This window comes from Pelobates fuscus, chromosome 10 (assembly GCF_036172605.1).
Source record: "Pelobates fuscus isolate aPelFus1 chromosome 10, aPelFus1.pri, whole genome shotgun sequence".
Classification (NCBI taxonomy): Eukaryota; Metazoa; Chordata; class Amphibia; order Anura; family Pelobatidae; genus Pelobates; species Pelobates fuscus.
In genome coordinates, this window is record NC_086326.1 from 54,504,340 (window position 1) to 54,521,046 (window position 16,707).

At 43.1% G+C, this 16,707-nt stretch overlaps 1 protein-coding gene across 1 annotated transcript; it reads right to left on the reverse strand.

The window, feature by feature from the left end:
• Positions 1-1,291: 1,291 nt before the first annotated feature.
• On the reverse strand, positions 1,292-13,704 carry LOC134575290 (small cysteine and glycine repeat-containing protein 7-like). Its single transcript, XM_063434551.1, has 4 exons — positions 13,568-13,704; positions 5,212-5,418; positions 4,288-4,397; positions 1,292-1,371 (listed from the first exon to the last, which is right to left on the reverse strand). Exons 1-4 carry the CDS (start codon positions 13,638-13,640, stop codon positions 1,354-1,356), a joined length of 408 nt encoding a protein of 135 aa, XP_063290621.1. The 5' UTR covers positions 13,641-13,704; the 3' UTR covers positions 1,292-1,353.
• Between the last annotated feature and the right edge of the window lie 3,003 nt (positions 13,705-16,707).

Genomic DNA, 16,707 nt, shown 5'->3' on the forward strand with positions numbered 1-16,707 from the left:
GCCACTGCAGAGTTGCCCTTGTCAGGTCTTGGGAAAAAAGAAGTTGTGCGTTCTCGAACGCCAGGGGCGTCTTGCCTTTCACAGCCGACATTATAGTAATCCTGTCCTGTGTCGTGGCGCAGCATAGGATGATGTCTCGTGCTTCCGTGGGTGGCGAGTTGGGCCCAGCTGGTAGCCGGTAGGAGCTCTCCAGAGTGAGTTTCCGGGCTCCTGTTGGTGTTAGGATTGTGGCCAGAAGCCTCCTGAGGAAGTGAGGCAATTCGGTCTGTGTGATTGTCGTGGACACTCCACGGAGCTTTATGTGGTTGTGGCGCATGCGATCTCCTTGGTTTGAGACTTGCACCGCTAGCGCCTGGTGGGCTGCTTGCAGTGTGTACACTGTTTCTTTAAGCTGGGTTATTTTGTTGTTGGTTGTTGCAACTTTCTCCTCCACTGCGCTTATTTTGTCTGTCTTTTGGCGCACCTCTGCTTTTATGGTGCCTATGTCTTTGGCTATCAGTTCTTGGATCTCGTGCATCCAATGTTGGAGGTCTTGTTTAGTAGCCAAGTTATGTTCCCCTATATCCTTGAGGGTTGGTAGCTCAGTACTGTGCAAAGCCGAAGCTTGGGCTGGCGGGGCAGGCCGCGTTAGTGTGGAGGAGGCTTCCTCCGCGGCCATCTTGGTTTGTGTCTGGCGTTGCAGCATTTCCCCGATATCAGGTTGTTCTGCCGGTGAGTGCTGCTGGCCTTTCTGTGTGCGCCGTTTCATTGTCGCAGGGGTGTGTGCGGGTACAGCAGAGCTCACCTCTCCGTCTCCTGGTTCGTTGTATCCCCGGCAGCCGTCGAGGTAAGTCTCCAGGGAGCAGAGGGTCGGTTGATAGTAAGCCTTGGTTTGGCGCTTGGCCTTCCCGGTCTTTGGGGGCTGAAAGAAGGGCGTCCGCCTGTTCCCCTCTGTACCCCGAGTCGGTGAGCGATCGTGGTGGTATCTTGTTGCAGGTCAGTGGGTAGTTTTTGGCCGTTAACGCTCAGAAAACCTGTTTTTAAGATGTATTCTTTGCACTTTAGTGTTCCAATAACATTGCAATAAATACATAACTAAATATTGGTTCTCCTCTGCAGGCAACTTGTCTAATCTGTATATCTGTCAGTTCTTCCCAAACAGATAATATAGCATTTACTGTTTGAGTTAGTATTTTTTATAGCAAAGAGAACTTCACACACAATAATACACAGCAAATGGCAGTTTTGTTACACTTTATTATTTTATTTACTATTTTGCTAATTACTCATTTTAAGTGGTCAAATTCCACACAATAGCTTCTCTGAAAACACAGAGTCCTGGGTAAATTACTTTGACCTGGAAGCAATCTCTTCTCAATCAGATTTTTCATGCTAAATAAAAAAAAGAAAAGAAAAAAGTTGGTGGGGGTGGTGGCGAGAGTGAAGGGATGAGCTATATACGTTAAGTATTAATACTCCTGTGTTGAGGATCACCCGTAAAGAATAACTATCACAAAAAAAGGAACAAAAATCATAGGGGATGAGAAAGTGGTAAAAGCCATGATATTATGAGTCAGCCTGCACTAACATAGTTGTCTCTTATGAACCTCTACTACCGGTTCTAACTTTTTCTAACTGCATATATAATTATTGCCTATTTCATCTGTCAGATCTTACGTGCGGTTTAAACCATTACCGCAAGAAGGAGCATTCGTATATTCGCTGTTACTCAGAGTCCCTCAGGCAATTGGCTAGTGTGGAATCTCTTGTTTGTGCGGTTTTCCATTATTAGAAGTAGGTAGTATGTTTTATTTAGGGGTTCCCTGAAAGGCAAAGTAGGGTATTGATAGTTATCTATCCTTTATGTCGATTTACTATACCTGCATATGCCTACATCTTCCCTCCCTTCATTTTAAGTCTGTAACATTGTTACAGGTTTGTTACAAGGTTTTCACTTGCTTTGATACTCGGTGTCAGCAGACTTTTGAGTTGGCTCATATTTTGTTACTAGTTCTTACCCCCCTTCTACGAACCTCACTTTTATTAAAATGCGGTAACTATGCGGTAACATATTATTCCATCCAGTTTCCAAAGACAGGAGTTTATACCAAAACATATTTCAGCAAAATCATTTGATTTATATAATGAATTAGCTGATATATCACCAGTTAACAGATGGTTCATATTTCATGAAACTTTTTAGACTATCTAACTATACTAACAAGCTAGCACATAGTGCTTTATTCCAGCTTAATATTCTAAGTTCCACCACTAGAGGTCATCAAACCCTTTGGAAAAAAAAAAATGATTATTTTCTTATCGCAATGCAAAGCAATTTAGTTGATGGTCTAAAACAATCAGTTTTTTAGTTCACATTCCAATTAGAAGATTAGAAACATAGAAACATTCGGCCCATCTAGTCTGCCCAATTTTCCAAATACTTTTAGTTAGTCCATGGTCTTATCTTAAGTCTAGGATAGCCTTATGCCTATCCCACGCATGTTTGAACTCCCTCACTGTGTTAACCTCTACCACTTCAGCTGGAAGGCTATTCCATGCATCCACTACCCTATCTGTAAAGTGATACTTCCTAAAATTATTTTTAAACCTTTGCCCCTCTAATTTAAGACTATGTCCTTTTGTTGTGGTAGTTTTTCTTCTTTTAAATATAGTCTCCTCCTTTACTGTGTTGATTCCCTTTATGTAGTTAAATGTTTCTATCATATCCCCCCTGTCTCGTGTTTCCTCCAAGCTATACATGTTAAGATCCTTTAACCTTTCCTGGTAAGTTTTATCCTGCAATCCATGGGCCAGTTTAGTAGTCATACTCTGAACTCTCTCTAAGGTATCAATATCCTTCTAGAGATAATGTCTCCAGTATTGCGTACAATACTCCAAGTGAGGTCTCACCAGTGTTCTGTACAATGGCATGAGCACTTCCCTCTTTCTACTGCTAATGCCTCTCCCTATACAACCAAGCATTCTGCTAACATTTCCTGCTGCTCTATTACATTGTCTTCCTACCTTTAAGTCATCTGAAATAATTACTCCTAAATCCCTTTCCTCAGATGTTGAGGTTAGTAGGATATAAAATATTCTATACTTTGCCCTTGGGTTTTTCACACCCAACATGTATTATCTTGCACTTATCCACATTAAATGTCAGTTGCCACAGCTCTGACCATTTTTCTGATTTGTAATCACCTTGTATATACTTTGTGTGGGTGTGTTGGTGTTGTAATTAAAAAATTTTTATCTTATTGTAATAAAAGTTTTAAATAAACTTTTGTGTAGATGAACAATTTTAGTTTTAAATAAACTCTTGTGTAGATGACCTGAAAAAAAAAAAAAAATATATATATATATCCACTCATGTAAGTGAACGTTACACCAATACCATTACTCCTGATTTTTGTTCTTTTTTTTGTGGTATTTCATTTGAACATGACGAAGAAGCAAATACTTGAACACAGGAAAATACATAATAGTTAAACACAAACAAAAATGCCACTGTCTGCATTGAATAAGTGAGATGTATGATTAAACACCACGAGGTACAAATCAAAGTGTCTTATTGCTGCATTGTGTTGCTTGATTTTAAATAAATTCTAAGCAAGCAAATCTGCTAGGCTGTACGTGTGGTGAGCTCCCAGGTGCATGCCAACGATGACTAATGTGAGTGAATTATGGAGGGACTTGACCTACACACGTCCCTTCTAAAAGGCACTTCTTAAGAACAGACATCACTGTGTTGGTCCAAGTAATATGCTGCCTCACTATTAAGATTCTACATTAATTTTATCGACCCTAGTTTATCCCACTGCTCCTAAATCATTTCTTCCTGGATCAATCCACTTCCTGAACCTGACATCAACTCTGGAACTGTCCTTCTATTGTTTGTTAATGAAGTCTGCTTTCTGGTAGCCCAATTGTTCTGATTAGTGTGCTATTACCGGCATATTAGGCTTTACTAGATTGTAAGCTTGTCCTCATCATCCTGTTGTTCCTGTAACATTTTGGAATTGTCTCATTTATTGTTACATTTCCCACTTTATAATATTGTAAAGCTCTGCGGAATAAGCTGGTGCTTTATAAATTCCCGGAATAATACTAATTAGGTTCCTAAAATTGTATTTGTAATTTTAATCTAATATTTTAAGAATTGCAAATTAATTCAGTCCTGCATTTCTGATTGTATTATTTTGCTGTCTTGTGAATTAATCTGTAGTTAAATATTTAATTCGGAAACAATGCATAGGAAATGTAAAAGTGTTAAAAAAAAACAGTTAGTTGTAGATTGACTCTTACTTTCTTTTTCTTTGGAGGGATGCCATTTGAGGGCACACAGGTGGCAATGCAGCTCTTTTTGCAGCAGACTAATGGTTCAGCGCAGTCCTCATCCCCACTGCAGACTGTCACTATAGGGGTCAGATTTCTTAATATTAATACTTTAACAAGACGATAAAAACAGTATCAACATGTTTTATATGTAATTATTAATGTGATATAGAACAGAGAAAATGAATGTGTCAATCTGAAGTCATGCAAGATATTGCTAATTCTGAGAGATACGATGTAGAGATAATTTCATAATTCTATGTCCAACAGCATTCCACCATGTGTCCAAACATCGAGTGAGGTTTTGTTAACCACCTTCAATATCTAGTTTTGTTTATATTTCTTTTTGTTTGTGTGTAAAAAATACAGCCTAACATTAATATGAAGCATGAGATACTTCCTGAACACAGACGGTTATTCATAAAGTGAGTATTGTCAGGAATTCGTTGTGAATTTCAAAAGTAAGGCCAAAGTAACCAAACTAGAATTGGTGTTTTAACCTGACTTGTGACAATGAGCCCAGATTTGCTAAAGTTTTAACAGGCACCACCATCAGTACATTTATCAACTAAGCCCTCACTGAAAACTTTTCTAGCAACCTACTTCGTTACCCCTACTTTTACCCTTTGTGTCACTATACCCTACTCCCTCTAGCATGTAAGCTCATTGAGCAGGGCCCTCAACCACTTTGTTTCTGAGCATCCACTTGTCTTGTTACAATTACATGTCTCTTAGTCCGTCCATTGTGCAGCGCTACGGAGCGCTATATAAACAACAAAATAATAATAAAATAATAATCAACTGGCTGATTTCTCTCACCACTAAAACTATACTGCTAACATTTTGAAGTGATCAAGTTTTATTTCAGTGTTGAATCATTATGCATTCACTCACTGTAGATTGGATCGATACACTGTAATCCACAGCTGGTCTCACAACACTTCTTGATTCCGGAGCAACTGGCGTCTGAGGTGCAATTTACAGCTGTGCAGTTGGTTCCATTCCCACAGGAGGTGGGGCATTGAGGTAGAGAGGCGTTAGGAGAGCTTCCATGATTTGGGCAGTGACCTCTCCTCTCTATGTTTTTTTCTGATGAAACATCTGACAAAGATAAAATACACTGTTAAACGCGTGCACCTAAGGAAATATCAGAGGCTCCAATTTCCATTATTCAGAAAAATAGCAACTTTAATAAGAGGTATTCCTCCCATGGTTTTGCCTTCTGTGAACTAGAATATTATGTAATTTGCTAAATGTGTAATATAAATATGGTTTCTTCTGATGAAATATCTGCCAAAGATAAAATACACTGTTAAACACGTGTACCCAAGAAAATATTTAATATACATTTAAAAGAAAATGGAGGATCTTATGAAAACAAAGATTAACATTGTCTCACTACTGAATTCTTCAATTGTCATATTACATATGCTTCAATATATATTTAAAAATAAAACATCATCATAAGGATTTTCCAGAAGTCTTTTATTGCAATGGGAGTGGCAATGCCACTGCAGTAACATTAAAAATAAAAATAGTTTGGGCCTTGACAAAATGTTATGTACCTGTACAAACCAATCAGAACTCAATGAAATTATCATGAATTGCCAGATTTGCACTTTTTGTTCACTATAGCACTTTGTTTTCCAGAATAATTCAATACCTATCTAGGACTTCCTGTTAGCACGTTTTTGTCATTTTGAATTAGTTCAGACATTTCTACTTTGATGCACCGGAGAAAAAATCGGAATAGATCAGATCATTCGTCGAATTTCCATATTCTGAATGGTTTCTGTAGCGGATTGGTACCGGGCTGTCCCACGACATGTATGAGAATAAGTGTATTTGGTCATATGGCTGGTTTAATGTGTATGTACATGTATAGAAAGCATGGTATCCGGGTATAATGACAGTTAAATGTATGTAAAGAATTGTATTCCTCTAGTTGTTCGGTAGAATCATTCAAATAAAACAAGGGAATGAAACTACCGAACAACCAGACCACCCAGGAATGAGTGTGCCTCCAATTACCGTTTGCAACAATGTTGCAAACAGGTAATTGGCAATCAGTGCAGTGTGGTCTTTGTCCTCTGGGTGGCCGCCATTCGGGAAACAAACACGTGGCGGCGGCCATCTTAAACTACCGAACAGCGGTGTTTTGCCGTCGAGTGTCTGGAACTAAAATCGGACACTTGACTAGGCAAACACCGCTGAGACCTCCATACTTCCAGAAATTCGTATGGAAACTACCGAATGACCCGCCGTTCGGTAGAAAGAGCCCCATAAACAAGGGAATTCATTCAAACCCTCTCCAGGCTCTATAACACAGGCAATTCGCCTGTTTTCATTCCCTTGTTTGTGACCGACCGCAGGGCCAAAATGCATGGAACTGTTTTCGGATACTTTACCCATGCGGTCGGTCAAATCTTTGGAACCCCATATCTCACGAACCATTCATCCGAATGGGCTAATTTTTAAGTATGTTGGTCCCCCAGAATAGAGCTATCTGGGGATGTTGGATTTGTGGATGTACCCCAAGTATTTAGGGTACATCCAAAACTCGGGGAAAACTGTGTACACAATAAGGGGATTATGATGCTAGAGGAGGGGAGGAGATCTGTGGGAGGTTACTACTTAGAGATTGGATAATGTCTTAAGTGATAGAACCTCCTCCCTTGCATGGGAGAGGGCTTTATAAGGAACTGTGGAATAAAGCTTGTCAGTCTACTCCTGAAACTGTGTGTCGTCCAGTTATTGGGATTGCGATGGGGATACTGTTGTATTACTTTACCTGCTGGAAACCTTGCCTATGGACTTAACATCACCTTGTTCCTGAGCCTCACTGGAATCTCTAGTGGAGAATAGCTGTGCAAGATCGGCTCTCCGCTACATTGGTGGCAGCGGTGGGATCCAAACTCACAGAGGAACAAGCGTAAATGGAGTACGGATGGAGATTGATTTTTCTGCGCTAAAACGCTCCACGCTAAAGGACCTCCTAGAGGCAAGGGGTATACAAGCCAGCAATAAGAAGAAAGCAGTACTTGTTACAGAACTCATGGCAGAGTACAGAATGGAGGGCGATTCAGTTCCGGCACAGAGGGAGCCGGGAGGAACACCACAAGGATCGGAATTCCAGAGGCAGGTTCAGTTCAGGCTATCCTTTTATGGGGAAAACCCCCCAACAGAAATTGTTACCAGGACAATGGCCGAGGTACAAGAATTCATCCTAAGGACACAGGCACCAGAACAAAGCTCTGCAATTAATGTGCCACAGGAAGGTAAGCCTAAAATACCATACCAGGCTTTTAAAACATATGTGGAGGCAGAGGAAGATATAGACGCTTTCCTGCAAGACTTTGAAAGACTGTGTGCACTGCATAAAATTAACGCAGAGGACTGGGTACCTATTTTGGCCGGAAGGTTAACCGGGAGGGCAGCAGAGGCATATCGGACTGTACCTAATGACGAAATAAGGAATTACAGTAAAGTGAAAGAAATTATACTCGCCAGGTATGCTATAACACCCGAGGCATACCGGCGGAGGTTCCGGGATCTAAAGAAAACAGAGAAGGACTCGCACGCAGAGTGGGCATGCCGATTACAGGGGGCAGCGCTCGGGTGGGTGCAAGCTAGCAAGGCACGTTCTATGGAGGATGTAATACAAATGTTGCTGATGGAGCAGTTCTATGAGGGAGTAACCAATGAGGTCCAGGAATGGGTAAGGGACAGAAACCCTACTTCCCTTACCGAGGCGGCTAGGAAAGCGGATGACTACCTGGATGCACGCAGGTCACAAAAACCTGCAGCTCCAAAAGCAACCTTTAAAACATTCGGGGGAAACAACTACACCCCAGCTCCACCGAGACCGCTACCACCACCTCCACCACCCGCTGCACAGCCCCGGTTCCGACAACCCACCGCTGGCCCCTGTCATCACTGCCAGAAGTGGGGACATTATAAAAGGGAATGCCCACAGCTACGGGACCGTTCCACCTGGATTCGTCCAGGCCCACCTCCACCCAGGGCGGCCGCAGCCCACCACTACCAGGACCTAGTCACCACCCCATATGGTTCCGCAGTCCCCATTACTACTGTGGAACAATGGGAGGTACTGCACGAGGCAGATCCGGTCCAGGCCAATGTGGATAATCTACGGCACCATCGACAGACGGTATATCTGAATGGTACAGCAGTCCGGGGATTACGAGATTCGGGAGCCACCATCACTTTGGTACAGAGCCACCTGATTTCAGATCAGGCAAAACTGAACAAAACTGTTGCCGTCCGGGTAGCTGGGGGAGCAGTGTACCGGCTACCTACAGCAAGGGTACATTTACATTGGGGAGCGGGGGCAGGGGAAGTGGAGGTGGGGTTGATGCCACATTTACCGGTGGAGGTTTTATTGGGGAACGATCTGGGGAGGCTCACTTCTGCTTTTGAGCCCCAGTCACCCACCACAGGAGAGGTCAACCCTGTAGTCACCCGACAACAGGCCCGCACCCAGGACCACAACACACTGCCGGAGGTCCAGGTAAGCAACCCTACCCCCCCTCTAGAATGTGTCCCCTGGGCTCCACCTAATGAATTTGTAGCTGAAGTCGCAACAGACCCCACGCTTCAGGTGTATAGGGACAAGGTTGGCACGGGTTCCCCCGGGGCGGAGGGAGAGAAGTTTATCTGGGATAAACAACTTTTATACAGGGAAACAACCAAACAGATTACGGGGTTAGACCAGATAGCGAGGAGACAATTAGTGGTACCACAGCGGTACCGGGCTGAATTACTCCGGATAGCGCATGATATTCCGCTATCCGGACATCTAGGGGTTAGTCGCACCAGGTACAGACTAACCCAGAGTTTCTTCTGGCCAGGGATTAGCCAGGAAGTACGCAGATATTGCACGACTTGCGATACCTGCCAGAGAGTGGGAAAAAGGGGGGATCGCAGGAAGGCTAAACTTCACCCCTTACCCATAATAGAGGAACCTTTTAGCCGAATAGCGGTGGATCTGATAGGCCCCCTCAATAAAGTTAGCCCGTCAGGAAAACGGTATATTTTAACGGTCGTAGATTATGCCACCAGGTATCCAGAAGCAGTGGCTCTGACCAACATCCACGCTGAGACGGTCGCGGATGCCCTCATGCGGATATTCTCCCGGATGGGATTACCCAGGGAGATTATCTCGGATCAGGGTACCCAGTTTACCGCAGAATTCACCCAACACCTCTGGAGGATCTGTGGCATTAAGCCTATTATCAGCACCCCTTACCACCCCCAGACGAACGGGCTCTGCGAACGATTCAATGGTACCTTGAAGCAGATGCTCCGAACCTTCGCAGAGACCCACAAGGACTGGGAACGATTCCTGCCGCACCTCCTATTTGCATACCGGGAGGTGCCGCAGGAATCCACAGGGTTCTCCCCGTTTGAATTATTGTTTGGAAGGAGGGTCCGAGGCCCATTGGATCTTATTAGAGAGCATTGGGAGGGAGACCGGAGCACAGATGGCACTCCCATCCTACCATATGTGTTGGCCTTTCGGGACCGCCTAGAAGCGTTGACCAAGACGGTACGGGAAAACCTTCAGGAGGCCCAGACCCGCCAGCGTACATGGTATGATCGGGGAGCCAGGGACCGTAGCTTTCAGGTCGGGCAGAAGGTACTAATTTTAAAACCTGTCCGACATGATAAGTTACAGGCCGCCTGGCAGGGCCCATATAAGGTGGTGGAGCAAAGATGCGATACCACCTATATTATCGGCCCCTGCACAGGGACTGGGGGGCGACGCATGCTCCATGTGAACATGCTGAAGCCCTACCACGAGCGTACTGAGGAGGTAACCGCCATCTGTGCCCCTAACACGGAAGAGTTTGACAGCTTACCCCTCCCCGATTTGCTGGGGGATGGGCAGCTGTCCGGAGATTTAGGGGAGGTTACGCTGGGAGATCGGCTGAGCCCACAGGAGTGGATCGAGGTACAGCAACTATTGGAAGAGAAACGCGACACGTTCTCTAATGTACCTGGATACACGCCTCTGGCAACTCACCGGGTCGAGACCCCAGGGCAACTACCCATGCGCCAGACGCCATACCGCATTCCAGAAGCGGTACGGGCAAACATGCGTAAGGAGATCGACGAAATGCTCCAACTGGGGGTGATTGAACCCTCAGACAGTCCTTGGGCATCTCCTGTAGTCCTCGTACCAAAGCGAGACGGTACGACCCGCTTCTGCGTGGACTATAGGAGATTGAACGAGAAGACTGTATCTGACGCCTATCCGATGCCCCGGATAGACGAGTTACTGGACAGAATGGCCAGGGGCCAATACCTCACCACTATTGACTTGTGTAAAGGGTATTGGCAAATCCCCCTGGCCCCAGACGCCATCCCGAAGTCGGCCTTTGTCACCCCATTTGGCTTGTACCAGTTTAAGGTCATGCCATTTGGGATGAAAAACGCCCCAGCCACCTTCCAAAGGATGGTGGATCGACTCCTAGATGGATTCCAGGACTATACATGTGCCTACCTGGACGATATTGCTATTTTTAGCAATACGTGGCAGGAACACTTAGCTCACATCGGAGCTGTACTAGATAGGATAAGGGAAGCAGGTCTGACCTTGAAGCCGGCCAAGTGTAGTATCGGCATGGCTGAGGTACAATACCTGGGACATAGAGTAGGGTGCGGTAAACAAAAACCCGAACCCGCCAAAGTAGAGGCTGTAGCCCAGTGGCCCACCCCTAGGACTAAGACCCAGGTTTTAGCGTTTCTAGGGACAGCAGGGTATTACCGGAAGTTTGTTCCCAATTATAGCGCCCTGGCCAAACCCCTCACTGACCTGACCCGTAAGAACCTTCCCCGCCAAGTAAACTGGACCCCGGAGTGTGAGCAGGCATTCCAACAATTGAAAAATGCACTGATAAATGCCCCTGTCTTGGCAGCTCCCAATCCAACTAAACGTTTTCTTGTTCACACAGACGCTTCTATGTTTGGATTGGGGGCAGTACTGAGTCAAGTCGGGGCCGATGGCGGGGAACATCCAGTGGCTTACATCAGTCGCAAACTGTTACCTCGAGAAGTAAGCTACGCCGCCATCGAAAAGGAATGCCTGGCTGTGGTGTGGGCCCTAAAGAAGCTACAACCCTATTTATATGGACAGCCCTTTTCCTTGCTCACGGATCACAACCCGTTAGTCTGGCTGAACCGGGTGGCTGGAGACAACGCCAGGCTGCTGCGCTGGAGTTTGGCGCTACAGCCTTTTGACTTTAATATCCAGTACCGGCCGGGTAAGCAGAATGGAAATGCTGACGGGTTGTCAAGACAAACTGACTTAGAGAAATGATCCGTGAACCCCCGGACATCCCCAAGCCGATCCGTGTTGGATCAGACTGTGTATGCCGGCTTGTGGGCAAGGGGGAGCAGTGTAGCGGATTGGTACCGGGCTGTCCCACGACATGTATGAGAATAAGTGTATTTGGTCATATGGCTGGTTTAATGTGTATGTACATGTATAGAAAGCATGGTATCCGGGTATAATGACAGTTAAATGTATGTAAAGAATTGTATTCCTCTAGTTGTTCGGTAGAATCATTCAAATAAAACAAGGGAATGAAACTACCGAACAACCAGACCACCCAGGAATGAGTGTGCCTCCAATTACCATTTGCAACAATGTTGCAAACAGGTAATTGGCAATCAGTGCAGTGTGGTCTTTGTCCTCTGGGTGGCCGCCATTCGGGAAACAAACACGTGGCGGCGGCCATCTTAAACTACCGAACAGCGGTGTTTTGCCGTCGAGTGTCTGGAACTAAAATCGGACACTTGACTAGGCAAACACCGCTGAGACCTCCATACTTCCAGAAATTCGTATGGAAACTACCGAATGACCCGCCGTTCGGTAGAAAGAGCCCCATAAACAAGGGAATTCATTCAAACCCTCTCCAGGCTCTATAACACAGGCAATTCGCCTGTTTTCATTCCCTTGTTTGTGACCGACCGCAGGGCCAAAATGCATGGAACTGTTTTCGGATACTTTACCCATGCGGTCGGTCAAATCTTTGGAACCCCATATCTCACGAACCATTCATCCGAATGGGCTAATTTTTAAGTATGTTGGTCCCCCAGAATAGAGCTATCTGGGGATGTTGGATTTGTGGATGTACCCCAAGTATTTAGGGTACATCCAAAACTCGGGGAAAACTGTGTACACAATAAGGGGATTATGATGCTAGAGGAGGGGAGGAGATCTGTGGGAGGTTACTACTTAGAGATTGGATAATGTCTTAAGTGATAGAACCTCCTCCCTTGCATGGGAGAGGGCTTTATAAGGAACTGTGGAATAAAGCTTGTCAGTCTACTCCTGAAACTGTGTGTCGTCCAGTTATTGGGATTGCGATGGGGATACTGTTGTATTACTTTACCTGCTGGAAACCTTGCCTATGGACTTAACATCACCTTGTTCCTGAGCCTCACTGGAATCTCTAGTGGAGAATAGCTGTGCAAGATCGGCTCTCCGCTACAGTTTCTGTCATCATGATTTCAGTAATATTCATAGAGAATAGAATTCCATCATGGCACCTTTGCTTGTTGTTAATTACATGGTAATTACTGTGGAAATGGCTATAGAAAGTAGGCCGTGTAGACTTAACTGTGACGAAGCAGATATGTAATGCACAAATATCTACAGTGCCTATGTTATCCAATGTTTGTTGAACACTTTTCTTCTAAGTGTCCCAGGACTACATTTGCCATAATGCCTTAGCTTAAGAATAGATCCAAAAGGTACTGTCTTGATTTGTGACTTGATAAAATATCCCACTACTTAATACGGTTGCGCGGCACTTTTTATTTGTTATAAATACTATATAGTTGCATGAAGCATGTCTGTCCAAGATAACACAGATCTGAAACCTTTACATAGGAATATATTAAATATAAATTGAGGTTTTAATTTCTACCCCAAATAAAAATCTCTATCTGAACCAACATAAAAACTGATAGAATTCTCAGATAATATTGCAGCAGAGTTTACATGATATGTTATTCATTCTTCTTCTTGTGTTCTAAAATGTCAGATACAGACAGTGTACATACATATACATGTATTTGTTTACTATAAATCTTTGTACAAATTACTACTATGGTCATTACTGGAAATATCTTTAGAAATTACAAGCCACTCTGATGGAGAATGTATTAGTCTAACATAACAAAAAATAGCTGTACTACATATGCTTATTTTCTACTTTACCATGATCTTCTTTTTCTCCATCATGAGCCTGAGACAGAGCCAGCAGCACAGTGAAGATCAGCACTCTAATCATAGTGGAATGTTCTTCAAGAAACCACGGAGAGAACTGAACTGGAGAACCTGTGATCGATGAGAGATTGAGGTTGTTCTGTGTATTTATACCCTGTAACCTACTATATTATACCCTGTAACAATAATATTACACATGCAACCATGTCTTCTGGGCGTACGGTCTTAAAATAGAAACTCGTGATTTTAAAGACATAAAAAGACTTATTTTTAGGTTAGCTCAGGATGAGTTCATTGGGTTGCCATTACCTGTTGCTACTAAAGCATTTTGTATCTTTATCTAACTGCCCGGCCAACATGAGATCATCCGAAACATGCAACAAAAAAAGTACAAGGAAAGATAAAACCAGTAGGATCAGACCCAACCCAAAGAACAATGCAAAACTCATTGAACTGCAAAAATCTATTATTGTTTTTTGTTTTTTTTTAACGTTAAACCTTCCACTATCAGTTACTTCTTCTTTTAAACAGTTCACCATGTGACAAAAGCTAAGGTTGCCTTTTGAAAACCACACTCCTATAGTTCTTGTGATCAGTGTATTGATATGACATAAATGTGTCATATAATATACTAAGCTAGCGAATTGACCTTTTTTTTTAAGTTGTTGAAAATAAAATCACACAGGAAACTGTTTTCCCAGGCTAAGGCTGTCGGAACTCAAATTAACATAGTGATCAATACAACTTGTCAAATTAAAATAGTTTCTAGGCAGTATTAATATACAATAGACAATCATATAGTAATAAAACAAATGTATCAAATCTATCAGAATAACTTGAAATAATCCTCCAAACCTTTTTCTTTTTTTTAAGACAATCTTTATTTTGTGTTTTTCTAGTTAAGCGCAACAAGTCCGACAATGCAAGAGAACAAACATCACATCACACAGTCAAATACATGGCAATAGATAAGTAAGTTCAACCGATTTCATAGCCGACATTGAATCAATTAGCTTATAGCAAACAGTATCCCAGATGGCAGAGTACTACGACAGGTCTAACAAGGGTTTGTATATCCAACCTTCTAAGGTATAATCAAGGTCTAGTCCAAGTGTAATGGGGATATATTTAAGCGTTAATTCTGTTGTGATGGTCGTGTTGGCAGGCTAGGTACATCTTGTCACGCGCTTTCGTCAGCTGCCCCCCAAAGGGATTAAGGAAATCTGTCAAGAGTTAAGGATAGGAAGGAGGGGGGGAGAAGAAATAGAGAGAGGATGAGAGAGAGAGAAGGGAAAAATTAGGAAGGGAAAAAAGAAAAGTGCTAGAATTGGTGCAGGCATCCATCCAAACCGCCGGCGTCACCTGCACCGAAGTCTTGAAAGTTACATGCTCCACAGGCACTGGTCAGCCATCCCATATATTAGGAGACGATCCCCTCCACCATATCATTCCCTGGCCAGGTTCCGAGTGATACAAGATAGGAATTTCAAACAAGTCTCTCGTTCTGTAGATGGCAGGATCCTCCAGACCAGTTACAAGTCCCCAAGAATGTCGAAATGGATAGCTTCTAGACCGGGCTAGCTGGGCGTCATGCTAAATAGTCACACCATGTAGCCCAGGTTTGAGCACTCATCCTGCAAACCTTTGTATACACCACTAGATCATATTTCAAGGGCAGTATAGCCCTGCTCCAAATTTCACAAAATATATCATGGAAAACAGATTATATTCTGGTCAGTAGCGATGCACAATCTTTATACACCAGTATTCCTCACAATATAGGTTGCAATGCAATAAAGAATATGCATGAAAAACATGGAAATATCTCTACCTGACAAATAGATTTTTACTGTAGGACATGTTTAAATATGATGGGCAAGAGTAGGAAGGTGTAATCTGAAGAAGCCAAGACTAGAAAAATGCGTCACCACGTTGTACTTTTCTACATCATCACACAGCTACGTCATTGATGCCGGATGTCACAAACCCCACCACCCGGAGTGCCTCATAATGCCAGAAGTGCTGGAAACTGGCGGAACTGAAGGCGTGTGCAAGTGGATTTGTGTGATGAAGGGGCCATTAGACTTACCTGCTAGTTTTAAAGTGCTTTCTGCTACAATAAAACTGTTTCATTGCCACTTCAAATGTCCATCATTTCATGTGAGAAGCTGCATTCCTGGAGCACTGGAGAGTGAGTTTGAGTGCAGATAGCCTGAGCAGTCTCATACGTGTTTAATGCTTGTGTAAGTACTAAATACGTATTATCAATATTGTCATATTTGTAGTTACAGTATAATACTATATGTTTTATTATGTTTCTTTTGCATGTTGTGGTATTGCCCTGATCAAGTACTGTAAGTGAAAAATTGCACTTTATACCACATTGACAATTTGCACAATTACTATTGCAGTAATTTTTTGTTTGCACAGAATAATTTAAGAACTATTTGTGTTTATATCTTGTGCACTTTATTGTGAATAAACACTTGCTTTGTGTGTTGAAAAAAGTTTGTTTTGCACAAGAAATTGTTGGCACAATCTGAACGTCACAGCGCACTTTATAATTGGGTTATAATTTATGAGTAATGTTATGAGCTAATACATTATTAAGGTGCTGCTGATTTAAATTAGTTAATTATATTGAAAAAAATATTTTAGTGCCATCTATGCTTCTTGTTGGGTTTTTTGGCTCCACAAATACTCGCCTTATCCCATGATTCTAAAGCTGACCCGACAGGGGAACCTCGTTAATCCAATAACTGACGGAATTGAGAAGACACTAAGTATTCCAGTGGAGTTTTCCCCAGCTTGTTGCGTTGGTGCTCTGAACTGCCCACTTTAAGGCCTAGCGTGGGAGTGGTGGACGACTTCTCAGTTGAGACCCTGCAGGCTGATCTGCAGCTGAGACACGTATTTTTACCCCCTTAGACCGGCAGGGGTTATCATGATATGTGCTACAACAACTCTTGGTTCCTCTTTGATACCTTACAAAAAAAGTGTTCACCTATGTAATAATACCCCACACTGTAGAATCTAGCGAAAATAGGACTCCTCACAGTCCTCTCAAAATATGTAAAGAATATAAGATCTACAGTAGGAAGAAAACAAATATCATGGTGTACTATCTAAAA